The following is a 20645-nucleotide window of genomic DNA, read 5'->3' as shown; positions in this document are numbered from 1 at the left end:
AAGCAATCCCCAGAATCCCCCTCTAAGAACCCAAAATCGCCTCCAAAAATCTGCCACAGTCACCTCAGGATGGCACCAAAATCACCCTGAAATATCCCTGAATCTTCCCCAAATCACCTCAAAATCATTCCTAAATCCTCAAAATCATTCCCAAATCCCCCAAATCACCTCAAATTTATCCACACATCCCCCAAATTACCTCAAATTCATTCTCAAATTACCCCAAATCACCTCAAAATAATTCCCAAATCCTCAAAATCATTCCCAAATCACCTCAAATTCATCCACAAATCCCCTAAACCACCCCAAAATCATCCCCAAATTACCCCAAACCACTTCAAAATCATTCCCAAATCCTCAAATTCATCCACAAATCCCTCAAATTACCTCAAAATAATTCCCAAATCCCCCAAATCGCCTCAAATTGATCCCCAAATTGCCTCAAATTGATCCCCAAATTACTTCAAAATCATCCCCAAATCGCCTCAATCATTCCCAAATCACTTCAAATTTATCCACAAATCCCCCAAATTACCTCAGATTAATTCCCAAATTACCCCTAATTATCTCAAAATCATTCCCAAATCCCCCAAATCACCTCCAATTTATCCCCAAATCCCGCAAATTACCTCAAATTCATTCTCAAATTCATTCCCAAACCACCTCAAATTCATCCACAAATTCCTCAAATTACCTCAAAATCATTCCCAGATTCCCCAAATTGCCTCAATCATTCCCAAATCACCTCAAGTGCATCCACGAATTACCCTAAACCACCTCAAATTCATCAACAAATCCCTGAAATCACCTCAAAATCATTCCCAGATCATCTCAAATTCATCCACAAATTCCCCAAATCCCCTTAAAATCATTCCCAAATTCTCAAATTCATCCCCAAATCACCTCAAAATTATCCCCAAATCCCCTCAAATTCACTCCCAAATCCCCCAAATCACCTCAAATTCATCCCCAACTCCCCCATGCCCCGGGGGTGTCAGAGCTGCAGCTCCCCATTTCGATCCTGCCTCAGGTGGGCACACCTGGAGGGTGGGAGCGCCCTCATTGCAGGTTTGTACCTGGGAATTCACCTGGGACAGGTGAGGGTGGGGACACGGGGGGGGTCTGATCTTTCATTTCCCGAGTCAATAACTGAGGTGGGGTCCCGAGCCCCCAAATCACCCGGGGGGGACACAAAGGGAAACGGGGAGGAGAGAAAGAATTTACAGTACAGTAATTTCACGATTACAAGCCGCACTGAGTATAAGCCGCATCTCCGGGTGTCGGCAAATATTTTGTTCTTTGTCCATACGCAAGCTGCACCCAATTATAATCCGCTCTGTCGTTCACAGCCGCGGCAGGGCGGGGTTTACTGGCTCGGCTCGGGCCGTGAGGGCTCGGGGCTGGGCCGGGTGGCCCAGCTTGGTGCTGCCACTCGGGGGGTACGGAGCCCGCCAGCACCCGTGGCAGTGATGGGAGGTGGGGATGGAGCCCACTGGCACCCATGGCAGCAGGAGGGGAAGGAGCCCCCCGCCTCCCCCAGGCTGCACTACCTGAAGGAGGGAGCTCCCCCACCTCCCCACCCCGGTGCTGCCGGCAGGGAGCCCGGCTCCACCCGCCGCGAAACAATTTGTAACCATCGTGCGGTGGCAGGTGTTCAACTCGGCACTTCCGGGGTTGGAAATGTCAGAAGATTATTCACATATTGGCCGCTGCTGAGTGTAAGCCACAGTTCCGGGGTGGGAGTAAAATGTTAGTCAAAATGGTGCGGCTTGTAATCGTGAAATTACAGTAATTTCATGACCATAAGGCGCACCTTTTAACTAAGTTTTTCCCCCAAACCCGGAAGTGCGGCTTATAGTCCGGTGCTCCTTATATAATGGACCAAGTTGTGAAATTCGCAAACCCGGAAGTGCGAGCCCGCCCGGCAGTGGCATTGGGGCAGAGCCAGCGAGGGGGGAAAGCCTGGGGGGGCACGGGGCTCTCAGCACGGCACGGGGCACCTGGAGTGCCGGGGCAGTGCGGGGAGGGAGGGAGTGGCTGTCACAGAAGCTGTGAGCCCCAGGCGCTCCAAGCCACCACAAGCTGAGGACGCTTCGAGCCACCATGAGCCCCAGGCGCTCCGAGCCACCGTGAGCCAAGGACACTCCGAGCCGCCACAAGCTGCTGCCAGCCCCAGGCGCTCCGAGCAGCCGAGAGCTGCGGCCCCCCCGAGCCACCGCAGCCACGAGGGGGAGGTGGCAGCATGGCACCGCGGAGCCGTGAGTGGGAACAGCATGGCAGTACCACAGAGCCGTGAGGGGGAATGGCACGGTGGCAGTGCCAAGCTGTGGAGGACAGGCGGGACAGCAGGAGCACCGAGCCAAGCGAGGGACAGGCGGGATGGTGGCAGCGCGGAGTCGAGTGAGGGAACGGCACCGCAGCAGCACAGAGCCACAAGGGTGAGACGGCCCCATGGCTGTGCTGAGTCACACCAGCCAGCACCGGGGGCAGGCGGGAGTGCCAGGGCCCACTGCACAGGGAGGGCGCCTGGGGCTGCGTTCTAAGGCTACGCCGATCTGTGAAAAATGTTTGCAAATTGAGCACCTGCCAGTAAAGTTCACGATTTTTTTATTTTTTTTTTTTTGGTGCGATTCCGTTACTAATTCGTTATTTTGTTGCACGTGACATGGATCTTCGCTGAAAAAAAAAAAAGTGCGCCTTATAGTCCGGTGCGGCTTATGGTCGTGAAATTACTGTACTGGAACCAGCAACGAGAGGAGAAACAGGAGCAGCAGCGCAGAGAGCAAAGGGGACAGAAGGACTGAGGGGGTCCTGGACAGAAGGACCTGGGGGGGTCCTGGACAGAAGGACTGAGGGGTCCTGGCCCTGCCCCTCACAGCTGTTGCAGAAATGAACCCTGTCCTGGCCACAACCAGGACATTCCCCATCTCTTACTGCCACCATCCACCCATCCTTATCCCACACCTTGCACTCGTTGTTTATCCCACATCGTGCACTCATCCCACACCATCCCCTCATTCCTTATCCCACACCTTGCACTCACTCCTCATCCTTCCACTCATCCTTTATCCCAGGCCATCCCCTCGTTCCTGACTCCACACCATCCACTAATCCTTTATTCCACACCTTCCATTCACTCCTTATCCCACACCTTGCACTCATCCTTTATTCCACATCATCCCCTCATTCGTTTATTTGACACCATCCCCTCATTCCTTATCCCACACCATCCCCTCATTCCTTATCCCACACCCATTCATCATTTATCCCACACCTTCCACTCATCCTTTATTCCACATCATCCCTTCATTCGTTTATTTGACACCATCCCCTCATTCCTTATCCCACACCATCCCCTCGTTCCTGACCCCACACCTTGCTGTGTATTTTGGGGACAAAAGCCAAGATTTCGCTGTTTCTGCCGAATGTGTGAAGGGAGGGAAGGGCTCTGGGCAGGCTCAGGGTGTGGCTGTGCTCGGTGCCTGCTGCTCTCCAGCCTCAGAGGGGCAGGGGAGGGGTTCAGATTCTCGTGCCTTCTGTCCCTATGACTCCCCACCCTCGGACCTTCCCGGGAATCTCCTGGACTCCAACCGTGGTGTGAGCTGGCAGAACCTGAAACAGGAACCTCCAAAAGGAATTCTGGATTCTCCAAAGCTTCTGAAGGAGGTGAAGGGGGTGAGAGGTTGAGAATTCTCCTCCCCTGGTTGTCCCCCAAAATTGAGCAGGATTAGTGAGGAATTCCCAGAGCAGGAGGCACGAGCATAGCAGGGGAACAGCCCTGAGCACTCATCCCTGATTGCCCCGGGTGTTCTCATGGCATAAACTGAAATCCCTCAGCAAAGCGCCCCTGCCCCCTCTCCCTGCTCTGAAAAGGATTCCCAGGAGAATCTGAGGATTCTGTCCAGCCTGGGACACCACAACCAACCCTGAGCCCCTGGCCCTGGGCAAACACACAAATCTCAGCTCAGGGCTGTTTCAGCTGTCTTGGGTTACAATACAGGATGTGATCAAAGGTGTCTGTTCTGTCACCATCTATTGAGGGTGGGGCAGTGACCCTGATCTCTGTGGGAGATATTCTGCTAACGGGCATCCATTGAAACCAGCTGGGGCAGTGTTCTTTGTCTGCATGGGATATCTCCTGTTAATGGTCATGTTTTATAAACCAGGTGGGGCAGTGTTCTTTACCTCCATGGGATATCTCCTGTTAATGGCCATGTTTTATAAACCAACTGGGGCAGTGTTCTTTATCTCATGGGATATCTCCTGTTAATGGCCATGTTTTATAAACCAGCTGGGGCATTGTTCTTTATCTTTTCACAACCCATCCTTCCTCCAGTGAGTCATTTTCTGCTAATGGCCATTGAGTCCCACTGTGGGACTGATAAAATTACTTCAGCGTGGGCAGAGGGGAGGGAGCTCTGCCCAGGTGAGACCCCACCTGCAGAGCTGCTCCAGCCCTGGCTCCTGCCCAGGAGGATGAGGAGCTGCTGCACAGAGGCCAGAGGAGGCCACGGAGCTGCTGCAGGGCTGGAGCCCCTCTGGAGCCAGGCTGGGAGAGCTGGGGGTGCTCAGCTCACTGCAGGGAGAGCTCAGAGCCCTGCCAGGGCCTGAAGGGGCTCCAGAGAGCTGGGGAGGGACTGGGGACAGGGAATGGAGGGACAGGACACAGGGAATGGATTCACAGTGATACAGGGCAGGGATGGGTGGGATTTTGGGACGGAATTCCTGGCTGGGAGGGTGGGGAGGGGCTGGGGTGGAATTCCCACAGCAGCTGTGGGTGCCCTGTCCCTGGAAGCATCCAAGGCCAGGCTGGACAAGGTTGGACGGTGGAAGGTGTCCCTGTCATGGCAGGGGTGGAAGTGGATGATCTCCAAGGTCCTTTCCAACCCAAACCATTCCGCGAGCCCATGACCTCCCACATCCCTCCATATTCCGCATTTCCGGACTACATCTCCCATCACACCCCGCGCCAGCGCTGCCCTCCGTCCCCAGGGGACTCGCTTTCCCATGGTGCCCCGCGCGGAGCTGTGGCGGCGCGGGGATCACGTGACGCGGGGCGGTATAAAAGCGGCGGCGCAGCGGCCGCGGCCCCATTGTTGTCGGCGCGCGCGGCGGGGCGGGAGCGGCCCCGGACCCCCGGGAGCGGCCCCGGGGCCTCCCTCCCCCCCCACCCGGCCGGGCCGGCACCCCCGAACCCCCCCCGGGCACCGGTGAGTGCCGGGGAAGGCCGGGAGGGTCCGTGCTCGGGGCTGGAAGGAGGGCGGAGGGGCGGCCTGTGAGGGGTGGGGGCGTTGGAGCGGCGGGCGGGGATCGGGGATCGGGGGCTGGGGGGGTTTGGAGGTGTGGAGGGTGAGGGGCGCTGTGGATGGCAGGGCCCTATAGCTGGGGGGGTTTGGGGATGTGGGGGATGAGGGGCGCTATGGATGGCAGGGCCCTATAGCTGGGGGGGTTTGGGGATGGGGTCCCTTACAGCTGGGGGTTATTTGGGGATGTACAAAAAAAGGGAGCTTGGAGGGTGAGGGTTGTAGGGCGAGGGGGGATGGCTGGAGGGCGTGTAGGGTATGGGGGTGGCTATAGGGGATGTGGGCGGACCTTATAGCTGAGAGTCTGTAGGGGATGGGGGCTAGAGGGTATGTGGGGGGCTGTAGGGGATGGGAGGCTCCCTGTGACTGAGAATCTGTAGGAAATGGGGGTCCCTATAACTGTGAATCTATAGGAAATGGGGGGGATGGAGGGGTCCCTATAACTGTGTATAGGAAATGGGGGAGTCTCTATAACTGTGAGTGTATAGGAAATGAGGGTCCCTATAACTGAATCTATAGGAAATGGGGGGTCCCTATAACTATGGATGTATAGGGAATGGGGGGGTCCCTATAACTGAATCTATAGGAAATGGGGGGGAGGTCCCTATAACCGAATCTGTAGGAATTGGGGTGGCTATAGGGGATGAAGGGGTCCCTATATCTGTCAACCTGTAGGAAATGGGAGCCCTATAACTGTGAATGCATAGGAAATGGAGGGTCCCTATAACTGAAGCTATAGGAAATGGGGGTCCCTATAACTGTGAAGCTATAGGAAATGGGGGTCCCTATAGCTGTGAATCTGTAGGGGATGGAGGTCCCTATATCTGTGAATGTATAGGAGATGGAAAGGTCTCTATAACTGTGAATGTATAGGGGATGGAGGGGTCCCTATACCTGTGAATGTATATGAAATGGGGGGTTCCTATAACTGTGAATCTACAGAAAATGGGGGTCCCTATAACTGAATGTATAGGAAATGGGGTTTTAGGGGATGGAGGGGTCCCTATAACTGAACCTATAGGAACTGGGGGTCCCTATAACAGAATCTATAGGAACTGGGGGGTGCTGTGTGAAATCCAGGCCCCTGCTGGTCACACACAGGAGGACACAGGGGGGGCTATAGGGGATGGGGCCCTATAGGGGATGTGGGGCAATCCTACAGCTCTCCCTGCACCGGGGGCCTATAGGAGCTGTGTAGGGCCCCCCTTGTCTTTGGGGAGGGGTTTGGGGGGTCCTGGCAGGTGAGGCACCTTGGGGGGCACTGGGTGTCCTTAGGGTGGCCTTGGCACCTGTGGGTGGCCTTGGGGACCTCATGGGTGACATGGGGGGGTGATGGCAGCGATGGTGATGTCACACCTGGGGGTCAGGTGTGTCCCCAGGGGTCGGGGAGGGGCTGTCCCTGGCAGGTGAGGGGGTGTTGGGCCAATCCCTGTGCAGATGTCACCCCCCAAGGTGATTCTGGGGGGTCCCAGGTGAGTCTGAGCTCAGGGGAGGTGTGGAGCACCTGGGCCCCCCCCCCCCCTCACCTTTGGGACAGGTGAGACCCCCTGGGAGGGGCTCCTGCTGCCCCACCCTCACCTGTGCCAGCTCCTGTGCCCCACCCTCACCTGTGTGCCCCCTCCTCACCTGTGCCAGCTCCTGTGCCCCTCCCTCACCTGTGCCAGCTCCTGTGCCCCTCCCTCACCTGTGCCAGCTCCTGAGCCCCACCCTCACCTGTGAGACCACCTGGGAGGGGCTCCTGCTGCCCCACCCTCACCTGTGTGCCCCCTCCTCACCTGTGCCAGCTCCTCTCTGCATCCAGCTGTTCTGTGTTCTCTCCCACCTTTATCCCTCAATTCCAGCCCTGGGGATTTTTGTGGGGTCACCTTTTCCATCCTCACCTGTGCATCCAGGTGTTCCATGTTCCATCTTTATTCCCAATTCCAGTCATGGCCACGGGGATTTTTTTTTTTTGGGGGTCACCTCACTGTCCCCAACACCTGCCCCTCCTTCCCAGAAAATTTTCCACATCAGCTCCTGGAATTCCAAACTCTCCTGATCCAAAAGTGATTCTTAAACATGGAAAAAAATTCTGTTTTTAATTTAACTCCTTTAGGTGAGGTTTAATCCTTGAAATTCCCCAATTCTCATAGCCCCTCCCTCAGCATTTAGAATTATTTTTCATTCCTCATCCCTCCTTGGGATGCTGGTGGGAGCTGCATCCCAGATTTCCCTGAGGAACCCAAATTTTCCACTTTTCATCCTAAGAACTCTGAGTTGAGTGTTGGGAATGGCAGCAGTGTCCTGGGATGGACTCGGATCCCTGGGAAATTTGAATTTTTGGGGAAAATATTGGAAAACTGGACTTTAAGGGTCCAGACTGCCAAAATCTTCCTGGTGTTCATCCCCAAATTCCATTTTTTGGTTCATGCCAGAACAACGCCTGGGTTCATTGGTGTTCTCATTCCTTTTCTAAAAAGGGAACTGGATCATTCCCACTCTGCTCTCATCCTGCATCCCTGCTTTTGGCAACTCTGAGTCCTCAAACCATCATTTTTACCCTGAATTTTGGCATTTCTGATCCCTCAAAACCATCATTTCACCTCTCATCCCTCAAAACCATTTTTGCTTTTGATTTTGGCATTTCTGATCCCTCAAAACATCATTATTGCCTTGAATTTTTGCATTTCTGATCCCTCAAAACCATTTTTGCCCTCGATTTTGGCATTTCCGATCCCTCAAAACCATCATATTTTGTGATCCCTCAAAAATTACAATTTTTGCCCTTGATTTTGACATTTCTGATCCCTGAAAAACATCATTTTTGCTCTCAATTTTGGCCCCTCTAATCCCTCAAAACCATCATTTTTACTTTTGATTTTGGCACCTCTGATTCCTCAAAACCATCATTTCACCTCTCATCCCTCAAAACCATTTTTGTCTCAATTTTGGCATTTCTCATCCCTCAAAACCATCATTTTTGCTTTTGATTTTGGCACTTCTCATCTCTCAAAAACAACATTTTTCCCCTCGATTTTGGCACCTCTGATGCCTCAAAACCATTTTTGCTCTCAATTTTGACCTTTCTGATCCCTCAAAAATACCATTTTTGCTTTTGATTTTGGCACTTCTGATCCCTCAAAACCCATCATATTTTGTTATCCCTCAACAGTTACAATTTCTGCTCTCCATTTTGACCTTTCTGACCCCTCAAAACCATCATTTTTTGTGATCCCTCAAAACCATCATTTTTGTCTCAATTTTAACATTTCTCATCCCTCAAACCCATCATTTTTGTCTCGATTTTGGCATTTCTGACCCCTCAGCCCATCATTTTGCCCTGGGTTCATGGTGCTCTCCAGCCCTGACTCACGAGACGTTCACACCGCACTGGGGGGCGGCACCGGCTCCTGCGGGGTTGGGGCTGGACCGGGCTCTGTGTCGGGGATCATATCGCGGGTTCATGTCGTGGGTTCATATCGCGGGGATCGTGTTGGGGGAGCACGTCGTGCGTTCATATCACAGGAGCGTGTCAGGGGATCATATCGCGGGGTTCATGTCACAGGAACATGTCGCGGGTTCATATCGCAGGGATTGTGTCGGGGGATCATATCGAGGGTTCATGTCAGGGGAACGTGTTGGGATCGTGTTGCGGGGTTCATGTCGCGGGAGCGTGTTCCGGATTCATGTCGTGGGAGCGTGTCGCGTGGAGCGTGTCTCGATCGTGTTGTGGGAGCGTGTCGTGGGTTCACGTCGCGGGGAGTGTGTCGCCAGATCATGTCAGGGGAGCGTGTTACGGGTTCATGTCGCAGGAGCGTGTCGCAGGGATCGTGTCGCAGGATCGTGTCAGGGGAGCATGTCTCGATCGTGTCATGGGGATCATGTCACGGGAGTGTGTTCTGGGTTCATGTCACATGTTTATGTTGCGGGTTCATGTCGCGGGGATCGTGTTGCAAGGAGTGTGTCAGGGGTTCATGTCGCGGGTTCATGTCGGGGGATCATGTTGTGGGTTCATATAGCGGGAGCTTGTCGCGGGGAGCGTGTCACTGTGTCGCAGGGATCGTGTCGCGGGTTGATGTCTCGATCGTGTCGCGGGAGCGTGTCGTGGGTTCATGTTGCAGGAGCGTGTTCCAGGTTCATGTCACGGGGAGCGTGTCTCGATCGTGTCAGGGGATCATGTTGTGGGAGCGTGTCACGGGTTCATGTCTCAGGACCATGTCGTGGGTTCATATCGCGGGGATCGTGTCTTGATCGTGTCGTGGGTTCATATCACGGAGAGCGTGTCACGAGAGCATGTCGTGGGGATCGTGTCGCGGGGAGCATGTCTCGATCACGTCGCGAGATCGTGTCGCGGGTTCATGTCGCAGGAGCGTGTTCCGGGTTCATGTCACGGGGAGCGTGTCTTGATCGTGTCGCGGGGTTCATATCGCAGGGTTCATATCAGGAGAGCGTGTCGGGGGTTCATGTCGCGGGAGCTTGTCACAGGGAGCGTGTCACTGCGTCGCGGGTTCATGTCTCAATCATATCGCGGGATCGTGTCGTGGGTTCGTGTCGTGGGTTCATGTCGCAGGAACGTGTTGCGGGTTCATGTCACGGGGAACATGTCTCGATCATGTCGCAGGGTTCATATTGCGGGATCGTGTCGCAAGGAGCGTGTCTCGATCGTGTTGGGGGATCGTGTTGTGGGAGCACGTCACGGGTTCATGTTACAGGGATCGTGTCGCGGGTTCATGTCTTGATCATTTTGCAGGAGCATGTTCCGGGTTCATGTTGCGGGATCGTGTCATGGGTTCATATCGCGGGGATCTTGTCACGGGGATCGTGTCTCAATCATGTTGCGGGGTTCATGTCGCGAGATCATGTTGTGGGTTCATATCGCGGGTTCATATCGCGGGGATGGTGCCTCAATTGTCTCATGGGAACGTGTCGGGGGATCGTGTCGTGGGTTCATGTCACGGGGAGCGTGTCTCGATCGTGTCAGGAGATCATGTTGTGGGAGCGTGTTCCGGGTTCATGTTGCGCGGGGATCGTGTCTCGATCATGTCGCGGGTTCATATCGCGGGGTTCACGTCCCAGGTTCATGTCGCGATAACACGTCGCTGCTGTCCCCAGGGCGGCCCCGTCCCCGCCGGGGGCTCCATGCGAGCCCAGCCCCGATGGCCGCGGTCGGACAGGAGGATGCGGGGCCGGGATCGCGATCGGGGCCGGGATCGGGATCGGCCCCTTCCAGCGGCGCCGCCTCGGACGATGAGATCGCGACGAGCGACAGCGGCGACAGCTGCGACAGCGGCGGCAGCGGCGGCGGCAGCGCGGGGCGTGAGTGGCAGCGGGACGGGCGGGGCGGCAATTAAATTTCATTTATTTATTTATTTATTTATTTATTTATTTATGGCTTCGTTTCTCCCCGCTTTGCTTTGCTTTTCTTTCCCCCCCTTTTTGTTAATTTTTTTTTACTTTTCCCCCTTTGCTTTTTTTTCTCCCTTTCCGGTTTTTGTGCCCCTTTCCTATTTTTTTCCCTTTCCTTTTTTTCCCCCCTTTGCTTTTTTTTTCCCCCCTTCCTTTTTTTCCCCTCTTTTTTCCTTTTCTTTCCCCTTTTTTCGTTTTCTTTTCCCCCTTTTCTCCCTCTTTCCTTTTTTTCCCCTCCTTTTTTCCTTTTCTTTTCCTCCCTTTTTCCTTTTCCCTTTCCCCCTTTTTTTCTCCTTTCCCTCCTTTTTTCCTTTTATTCTTTTCCCCCTTTTTTCCTTTTCTTCTTTTTCCCCTTTTTTCCTTTTTTCTCCCTTTTTCCTTTTCTTTCCCCCTTTTTTCCTTTGCTTTTTTCCCTTTTTTCCTTTGCTTTTTCCCCTTTTTCCCTTTTTCCTTTTTTCCATGTCTTTTCCCCCTTTTTTCCTCCTTTTTTCCTTTTATTCTTTTCCCCCTTTTTTCCTTTTTTCCTTTTTCCCCCTTTTTTCCTTTTTCCCCCTTTTTTCCTTTTCCCCCTTTTTTCCTTTTTTCCTTTTTTCCCCTTTTTTCCTTTTTCCCCCTTTTTTCCTTTTCTTCTTTTTTCCCCTTTTTTCCTTTTTTTCTTTTCCCCTTTTTTCTTTTTCTTTTCCCCCCTTTCCTTTGCTTTTCCCCCTTTTTTTTTCTCCTTTTCCCCCTTTCTTTTTCTCCTTTCTCCCCCTTTTTTTTCCTTTCCCCCCTTTTTTCCTTTAATCTTTTTATTTTAACTTTTTATTTTGCTTTTTCTGCTTTGCAATCAGAGAATTCTTCTAGAATTTTTAAACACATTTCTGTCATTTTAGTGGTGGTGGGGAATTTTTTTTTAGTGAGTATTGGGGATATTAACGGATATTTTTAAATTTTGGGTGGAAATACGGGGTACAATGTGTGAATTTTGTACAATTCGGGGTGAACTCTGCCTCTGACCCTCGCTGTGCCCCCAGCCCCGTCCATCCTGCGGCGCTCCCGCGCGCGCCGGGCCGGGAAGCGCGTGCGCTTCGCCCAGGTCACCGTTTACTACTTTGCCCGGCGCCAGGGCTTCACCTGCGTGCCCAGCGCCGGGGGCAGCTCCCTGGGCATGGCCCCCAGGCACCACCGCGCCCGCAGGTACAGCCTCAGCCAGTTCGCTCACCTGCGCCAGGTGAGCCACCGGCAGCACCTGCGGCAGCACCTGCGCAGGGAGAAACTGCGAGCCAGGAGGAGGGAGGTGAGCGGGGAGCCAGGTGGGGATATCTGAGAGGGAGGGGGGAATCCAGGTGGGAATAACTGGGGAGGGGGGGGGAATCAAGGTGGGGATAACTGGGGAGGGAGGGGGGAAATGCAGGTGAAAACACCTGAGAGGGGAGGATCCAGGTGGGGATAAGTGGGAAGGGAGGGGGGAACCAGGTGGGGAACACCTGGGGAGGGAGGATGGGAACCAGGTGGGAGGTAACTGAGAGGGAGGGGAGGATTCAAGTGGGAGGTACCTGAGAGGGAGGGGAGGATCCAGGTGGGAAGCACCTGAGAGGGAGGGGGGAATGGAGGTGGGGATAACTGGGGAGGGAAGGGGGAATCCAGGTGGGGAACACCTGGGGAGGGAGGGAGGATCCAGGTGAAGAATACCTGAGAGGGAGGGGGGAATCCAGGTAGGGATAAGTGGGGAGGGCAGGGGGAAATGCAGGTGGAAACACCTGAGAGGGGAGGATCCAGGTGGGGATAAGTGGGAAGGGAGGGTGAGAACCAGGTGTGGCATACCTGGGAGGGAGGGCAGAGTCGAGGTGGGGTTAACTGGGGAGAGGGGGGGATCCAGGTGGGAGGTACCTGAGAGGGAGGGGGGAATCCAGGTGGGGAATAACAGGAGGGAGGGGGGATCCAGGAGGGAAACACCTGGGGAGGGAGGGAGAATCTAGGTGAGGAATACCTGAGAGGGAGGGGGGGATCCAGGTGGGGATAACTGGGGAGGGAGGAGGGATCCAGGTGCGAGGTACCTGAGAGGGAGGGGAGGATTCAGGTGGGAGGCACCTGAGAGGGAGGGGGGAATCCAGGTGGGGATAAGTGGGGAGGGAGTGGGGGAACCAGGTGGGGAATATCTGAGAGAGAGGGGAGGATCCAAGTGGGGAATAATGGGAGGGAGGAGGGATCCAGGTGGGGAACACCAGAGGAGGGAGGGAGGATCCAGGTGGGAAATACCTGAGAGGGAGGAATCTAGGTGGGGATAAGTGGGGAGGGAGGGGGGGCACCAGGTGGGGATAACTGGGGAGGAAGGGGGCAATCCAGGTGGGGAAACACATGAGAGGGAGGGGGGAATTGTGGTGGGGAATAACAGGAGGGAGGGGAAATCCAGGTGGGAGGTACCTGAGAGGGAAGAGAGGATCCAGGTGGGGATAACTGGGGAGGAAGGGGGGAATCGAGGTGGGGAATACCTGGAGGGGCAGCAGAGTGGATTTGGGGAAGCCAGATATTGGGGCTGGGGTGGGGAATCCAGGTGGGAAACACCTGAAGGGGATTTGGGGTGGCAGAGGGTTTCTGGGTGGGGAATACCTGGGCAGGGAGGGATGGGGGGAGTCCAGGTGGGAAATACCTGGATGGTTTAGGTGTGAAAACCTTTGTGGGGGGAGTGGGGAATGAACAATACCTGTGTGGGTTCAGAAAAGGAACAAACCAAGGGGAACCCGGGTGTGATCTCAGGGGGCACAGGGACACACCTGGGTGCCATCAGGAGGTGCCAGGTGCTGGCAGGGACAAGGACAGGCTCAGTCTGTGTGACCCCACCCCCCTGTCCCCACACCCAGCTGACCCAGAACGGGACGGTGCCGTCGGCCGAGGCGGCGGGGCTCACCCTGGCAGACGTGTCAGACGATGACCTGGACGTGGGGCAGGTGGAGGTGGGCGATTATTTCTACCTGCAGCCCCTGCCCACCAAGCGGCGCCGGGCGCTGCTGCGCGCCTCGGGTGTGCGCAGGATCGACGCCGAGGAGCGCCAGGAGCTGCGGGCGCTGCGCCTGTCCCGGGAGCAGTGCGGCTGCCTGTGCCGCCTGACCTGTGAGCCACGCACCTGTGCCTGCAGCCAGGCGGGCATCCAGTGCCAGGTGAGGGCATCCAGTGCCAGGTGAGGGTACCAGGGGTGTCCAGGGCCAGGTGAGGGTACCAGGGGTATCCAGTGCCAGGTGAGGGTACCCAGGGCTGGGTGAGGGCATCCAGTGCCAGGTGAGGGCAACAGGGGCATCCAGGGCCAGGTGAGGGCACCAGGGGCATCCAGGGCCAGGTGAGGGCATCCAGGGCTGGGTGAGGGCATCCAGTGCCAGGTGAGGGCACCAGGGGCATCCAGGGCCAGGTGAGAGCAACAGTGCTGGGTGAGGGCAACAGTGCCAGGTGAGGGTACCTAGTGCTGGATGAGGGCATCAGGGGCACCCAGTGCCAGGTGAGGGTACCAGTGCTGGGTGAGGGTATCAGGGGCATCCAGGGCCAGCTGGGACCATGCAGTGCCAGGTGAGGGCATCCAGTGCCACATTTGGGCCATGCAGTGCCAGGTGGGGCCATCAGTGCCAGGTTTGGGGCAGGATGCACTTGCTGGGCTCTTGCTTCTTGAGGATTGGGTAGAACCAGGTGTGCCAGGTGTGGGTGCCAGGTGAGCTGGGAAAGGGGGCACAGGTGGGACTCGAGGTGAGCCAGGTGTTGGCACCCTCACTGTGCCCTTGAGGCAGCAGTGGGTGCCAGGGGAGGCCGCTGGGATTGGGTCCAGCGGCTGCTGGAGGGCTCTTGTTCCTCTGAGCAGCAGGAGCAGCTCCAGGTGTGTTTTGGCCATACCTGGAATGTGTGAACTGCTCTCCCCACCCCAGAGCCAAATCCCTCTGTCCATGTGAGATCTGGGGTCACCCTGAGCTGAGATCCAGGCTGTGGGGACAGTGGGGACACCAACCAGCCTGGGACAGGCCCCCAGCAGGGTGTGTGTGGGGAGGTTCAGGGGGTGGGGTTCAGGTGTGTGGGGTGGGATTCAGGTGCTGGGGCGGGGTTCAGGTGCTGGGGTTCAGGGCAGTTCAGGTGCTGGGGGTGGGATTCAGGTGCTGGTGGGGTTCAGGTGCTGGGGTTCAGGTGCTGGGGTGGGGTTCAGGTGCTGGGGTTCAGGTGCTGGGGTGGGTTCAGGTGTGTGGGGTGGGGTTCAGGTGCTGGGGATGGGGTTCAGGTGCTGGGGATGGGGTTCAGGTGCTGGGGGTTGGTTCAGGTGCTGGGGGAGTTTGGGGTTTCCCAGCTGTCCCCTGTTAGCACAGAAACACAGAATCACAGGTGATTGTGTGCAGGTGTTTTTATTGAAGGGCTCTGGAAGTTGAGGTACAAACCCAGATCTGGCTGGACATGGATTCCAGAGGGACATGTTTTATACCCTTTTCATTATGTAACTATATAATAATTACTAAACCCAGATTTTTCTATTGTACACATTGATCTTATCCAAGCATGGATTGTGTGATTTCCATCAGGTCCCCAAAATCCCCTTTCTCATGATTTTTGTTACAATTACATCACTTCTCATGATTCTTATTATGGTCAAACAATAATATATTCAATTACCAAACAATTATAACATTTACCAATCATCATTTATCACATGATGATTCCACAGGTGCACTTTCACACAATCCAATAAAGACAAAACCCAACATTCATTCCCAGAGCTGAGTTCCCTTTCAGCCCTACCAGACCCACCCTTTATTTCCACCCCCTGAATTTGTTGTGCACAATTATGATTTTAGAACCATTTTTAACCCCACGCTGTCCCCCTGGCCTAGGTGGATCAAGTTCAACCCCCTGAATCTGTTGTGTACAACTCTATGAATCTATTGTGTACAACTCCATGAATTTATTGTGTTCAACTCCCTGAATCTGTTATGTACAACCCCCTGAATTTGTTGTGCACAATTATGATTTTAGAACGGTTTTTAACCCTGTGCTCTCCCCCTGGCCCAGGTGGATTGAGTTCAGCTCCCTGAATTTATTGTGTACAACCCCCTGAATCTATTGTGCACAATTACGGTTTTAGAACCATTTTCAACCCCGTGCTGTCCCCTGGCCCAGGTGGATCGAGTTCAACCCCCTGAATTTATTGTGTTCAACCCCCTGAATCTGTTGTGTACAACTGCCTGAATCTGTTGTGAACAATTATGAAGTTTAGAACCATTTTTAACCCTGTACTGTCCCCCTGGCCCAGGTGGATTGAGTTCAACTCCCTGAATCTATTGTATGCAATCCCCTGAATCTATTATGTACAATTCCCAGGATTTTATGATTTTAGAACCATTTTTGTCCCCTTGGCCCAGGTGGATCGAGTTCAATCCCCTGAATCTTGTGTACAACCCTCTGAATTTATTGTGTACAATTCCCATGATTTTAGAACCGTTTTTAACCCCATGCTCTCCCCCTGGCCCAGGTGGATCGCTCCTCCTTCCCCTGCGGCTGTTCCCGGGACGGCTGCGGGAACGCGTCCGGCCGGATCGAGTTCAACCCCCTGCGCGTCCGCACGCACTTCCTGCACACCCTGATGAAGCTGGAGCTGGAGAACCGGCGTGAGGAGGAGAAGGAGGAGGGAGCAGCAGCCCCCCCTGGGCCCAGCTGGCCGCCCCCACAGCCCCCTGAGACTCAGGACTTCCAGGAGTACCTGGCGGAGAACGAGCGCGCGGTGCTGCACCTGCAGACGGCCGAGGAGCTGGACAGGCTGAAGGCTGAGGAAGACTCTGGAAGCGCCTCTGGGGGAGAGGGGGGTGGGGTGTGTGTGCTGGGGGAGCACCTGGATGACACCTGGCAGGTGAAAGCTCCCCCCTGCTCCGGGCTCAGCTCCAGCATCCTCATCCCAGCCCAGTTCCCGCTGGAATCGTCGGTGCTGTGTTACCCCCCGGGGCAGCCCCAGGGGAGCTCCCAGCCTTACCTGGCTGATTCACCTGGGCTCTACTGCCAGCTGGAGCCACGGGCAGCTGCCAAGGGGGAGAGTGGCCACTTGGAGCATCCCCCTGCTGCTTCCAGCCCCCCTGGGAAGGAGCTGGGGGTGCCACCTGTCCCCGCTGCTGTGAGCAAGGGAGGAGCACCTGAGAATCTGCCCGAGCACCTGGAGCACCCCCACCTGCCTATATGAGTGGCCTCAGGCCCTCTGGCTCTGTTATTTATTCCATGGATTGATTATTTAATTGCTGGGGGCTGCTCTGGACAGAAAATTTACCTGGCCCAGGGTGAGGAGTGCTTCACTCACCTGGCAGGGACTCACCTGAGCTGGAGCCTCCTGGATCCTCCCTGTTCTCCATCCCACCTGGCAGAGATCACCTGTGCCAGGACTCACCTGAGCTGGAGCCTCCTGGATCCCATGGCAGCTTTGTCCCCTCCTGGCTGCCTCCACTTTCCTTGTTTCTAAGGGAAAAAACCTTTTTTCCCTAATTTTTGTTTGTTTCATGAATGTCTCACCTGGGCCTGGTGCTGCTCCCACTCACCTGCAGTGGGATGGATTGGGACACACCTGGAACAAGAGACCCAAGACTGGAATCCCCAAACTCACCTGGAAAATTTTGGAGGGGGGTTTGAATCAACTTCATCTCCTCGTTGGCTCCTCCATCACCTGGCATTGATCACCTGTACCTGTCAGAACCTTCTGGAATGTTCATTCACCTGCTGGGATATCCCTGCAGCAGCTGTTGGGGCTTGGAGCCTTCCAAGGACCAGGATTTGGGAATGTCCCTGTCCCTACCTGTGATCCTGGACCAATTCCAGCGGGATCAGAGCCCTGCAGGTGTGCACAGATGTGCCTCAGTGTCACCTGGCCCTGTCCTGCCTGATCCCTGAGCTCTCAGTTGGCTCCTTGCCCATCCCAGGTGAGCTCCATCCATCCAGGTGTTTCCCAAGGAACCTGTTCCTGCCATTGCAGCCCTGCAGGTGTGCACAGGTATCCATGGATGTGCTGCTCCTGCACAACTCTCCCTGGAGCACCTGCAGTTCCCTGTGCTGCTCCTCAGGTGCTTCCTGCTCACCTGAGCTCCTTCTGCCTCTGGGCATCTCCAGTGGCATCAAACTGGTCAGACTGGGATGGGTTCAGGTTCTCCAGGTGTGGATTCTCCAGAGTCACCTGGAGTAGAATTCGTGGCAAACCCACCTGTGCTTCAGAGCTTCCTGAGGCTCTGGGATCTGTTTTGGGCTGGAACTTCTCATTTCTGGATTTTTCCCCCTTTTTTGGCCCCAGCCAGGTGAGATCAACCTGGGCCAGGAGCAATTCCAGCCTGGGAGGAGGCAGGAATGGGGGGAAATGAGGATGTGGGGTGGGGCTGCCTGTTCTCCAGCCCAGGCTGGGGATGTGCATCTGCTCACCTGGGCACTGCTGGATTCTGGGATCTGCTCACCTGGACCCTGCAGAGTGGGGGATCTGCTCACCTGGACACTCTCAGACCTCAGATCTGCTCACTTGGACCCTGCAGAGTGGGGGATCTGCTCACCTGGACACTCCCAGACCCTGGATCTGCTCACCTGGACACTCCCAGACCCTGGATCTGCTCACCTGGACACTCCCAGACCCTGGATCTGCTCACCTGGTGGGATCTGCTCACCTGGATCTGCTCACCTGGATCTGCTCACCTGGACCCTGCAGAGTGGGGGATCTCACAGATCATGGATCTGCTCACCTGGACACTCTTAGACCTCACCTGGTGGGATCTGCTCACCTGGATCTGCTCACCTGGATCTGCTCACTTGGACCCTGCAGAGTGGGGGATCTGCTCACCTGGACACTCCCAGACCCTGGATCTGCTCACCTGGACACTCTCAAGACCTCAGATCTGCTCACCTGATGGGGTCTGTGCCTTCAGGACCTGCTCACCTGGATGTTCCCAGACCTCAGATCTGCTCACCTGGACCCTGCCGAGTGGGGGCTCTGCTCACCTGGATCTGCTCACCTGGACTCTGCAGATTGGGGGATCTGCTCACCTGGACACTCCCAGACCCTGGATCTGCTCACCTGGTGGGATCTGCTCACCTGGACACTCTCAGACCTCACCTGGTGGGATCTGCTCACCTGGATCTGCTCACCTGGACCCTGCAGAGTGGGGATCTGCTCACCTGGACACTCACAGATCATGGATCTGCTCACCTGGACACTCTCAGACCCTGGCTCTGCTCAGCTGGACACTCAGCCCCTGGCTCTGCTCACCTGCTGGGGTCTGTGCCTTCAGGACCTGCTCACCTGGATGCTCCCAGACCCTGTGGGACCCCACAGGGCCCCAAATCCCCCAAACCCAGCTGGTGTCACCCCTTGGTTTTCCTTTGACTTTTTGATTTCACCTTTGGCTTTCCCAGCAGTTTTCCCACACTGGGGTCTGACCCCCCCCCCCAAATTTTGGGGGTTGAGGGTCCCTGGTGCTCCTGGAGGTCACCTGGACCCGTGGGGGGTTAAAAAGGGGATTCAGGAGGGGTTTAAAAGGGGTTTAAGGGGGCTCAGAGTGGGGTCTTTAGGGGTTGTGGGGTGTGGAGGGGATTTTTGGGGGGTTGAAAGGGTTCAGGGGGTTTAGGAGAGGTTTAAAAAGGGGTTTAAGGAGCCTCAGAAGGATTTTTTAGGGGGTTAAAGGGAGTTCAAAGTGGGGTTTTTAAGGGTTGTGGGATGTGCAGGGTTTTTTTGGGGGGTTGAAAGGGTTCAGGGGGTTTAGGAGAGGTTTAAAAAGGGGATTAAGGAGGCTCAGAAGGGATTTTTAGGGGGTTAAGGGGAGTTCAGGAAGGTTCAGAGTGGGGTTTTTAGGGGTTATGGGGTGTGTAGGGTTTTTTTGGGGGAGTTTTATGGGGTTCAGAGACGTTTAAGGGGAGCTAAAAGGAGTTCAGTTGGATCTAAAAGGGTTCATAAAGATAATTAAAGGGTCTTTTAGGGAATCAAGGATGTTCAGGGGGTTTTAGGGGCTTTAGAGGGAATTTAAGGGGATTCAAGCAGGGTTTAAGGGTGTCAGGGGCATTTTTAGCCATTCCAAGGGGTTTTATTGGTGTTCAGAGGAGTTTAAAAGGGGTTTAAGGGGGTTTAAAGAGCTTTTTTTGGGGCTCAAGAGGGGTTTAAGTGAGTTCAGGAGATTTGAGAGGGTTTAAAAGGGGGCTCAGGGACCTTAAATGGGCTCAAAGAGGTTCAGAGGAGGGGGGCAGGGGGTCAGAAAGGGAATTCAGAGCAGATTTGGGGGTTCAGGGGGTGATTTTTGGGGTTTCAGAGAGGGATTTAAGTGTGTTCAGAGCTTTTTGGGGTTTCAAGGTGTTTGGCAGGGTCAGAGGGGTTTAAGGGGATTTCTGGATTGGGGAACTCTGGATTTTCCCAGTTTTAAACTGTGGGAGTCTGGATTTCTCCCAGATGTAAAATGGAATTCTGGATTTCTCCCAGTTTTAAACTTTGGAATTCTGGATTTTTCCAGTTTTAAACTGGAATTCTGGATTTTCCCAGTTTTAAATTGTGGAATTCTGGATTTCTCTCAGTTTTACCCAAATTATGTAATTCCTGGATTTTCCCAGTTTTACCCCAAATGATGGAATTCTGGATTTCTCCCAGTTTTAAACTGGAATTCTGGATTTTCCCAGTTGTCCCCAAACCCTGCTGTGCTCCAGCTGGGATTTGCCTTTTCCATCCCCTGGATTTTGTGGATCTGGCCCCTTGCTGGTGCTACTGCCCCCCCAGAGCCCCAAAGCAGCTTCAGAACTTTTAATGGCATTTTAATTTCCTTCTTCATTTTTTATTCCCTTTTTTCTATTTCTTTTTTATTCCTATAATTTTTAAATTTTTTCTTTCCTTTAAAATTTAATTTTTATTTCTTTTTTAAATTTCTTTTTTATTGCCTTTCTGTTTTTATTGCCTTTTTATTTCTTTAATTTTTACTTGCACTTCTTTCTTTTTTAATTCCATTTCTTTCCCTTTTTATT

The 20645-nt window shown here is 54.4% G+C and overlaps 1 protein-coding gene and 1 long non-coding RNA gene across 11 annotated transcripts; one reads left to right on the top strand and one right to left on the bottom strand.

Annotated features, from left to right (window-relative positions):
- The first annotated feature begins 5181 nt into the window (after positions 1-5181).
- On the top strand, positions 5182-17172 carry CSRNP2 (cysteine and serine rich nuclear protein 2). Its single transcript, XM_033083211.1, has 5 exons — positions 5182-5210; positions 10395-10598; positions 11702-11964; positions 13529-13825; positions 16162-17172. Exons 2-5 carry the CDS (start codon positions 10439-10441, stop codon positions 16858-16860), a joined length of 1419 nt encoding a protein of 472 aa, XP_032939102.1. The 5' UTR covers positions 5182-5210; positions 10395-10438; the 3' UTR covers positions 16861-17172.
- LOC117009084 lies at positions 17166-20471 on the bottom strand. 10 transcript variants are annotated; one of them, XR_004420422.1, is made up of 3 exons: positions 18389-20471; positions 18265-18327; positions 17166-18202 (listed from the first exon to the last, which is right to left on the bottom strand). It is a non-coding gene; the product is annotated as an uncharacterized LOC117009084 (long non-coding RNA). The 10 variants fall into 10 exon arrangements; XR_004420415.1 differs by having other exon boundaries at positions 17166-18233; positions 18296-18613; positions 18690-20471; XR_004420412.1 differs by having other exon boundaries at positions 17166-18233; positions 18296-18658; positions 18721-20471.
- Between the last annotated feature and the right edge of the window lie 174 nt (positions 20472-20645).

This window comes from Catharus ustulatus, chromosome 31 (genome assembly GCF_009819885.2).
Source record: "Catharus ustulatus isolate bCatUst1 chromosome 31, bCatUst1.pri.v2, whole genome shotgun sequence".
Taxonomy (NCBI): domain Eukaryota; kingdom Metazoa; phylum Chordata; class Aves; order Passeriformes; family Turdidae; genus Catharus; species Catharus ustulatus.
This window is presented reverse-complemented; position numbering and strand designations above follow the sequence as displayed.

Bases quoted from the DNA above. Each gene is read 5' to 3' on its own strand.
- CSRNP2 (XM_033083211.1), top strand. From the start codon at position 10,439: ATGGCCGCGGTCGGACAGGAGGATGCGGGGCCGGGATCGCGATCGGGG. The intron at 11,965-13,528 runs GTGAGCGGGGAG...CCCCACACCCAG, and splicing joins TGCGAGCCAGGAGGAGGGAG to CTGACCCAGAACGGGACGGT. The intron at 13,826-16,161 runs GTGAGGGCATCC...CCCCTGGCCCAG, and splicing joins AGGCGGGCATCCAGTGCCAG to GTGGATCGCTCCTCCTTCCC.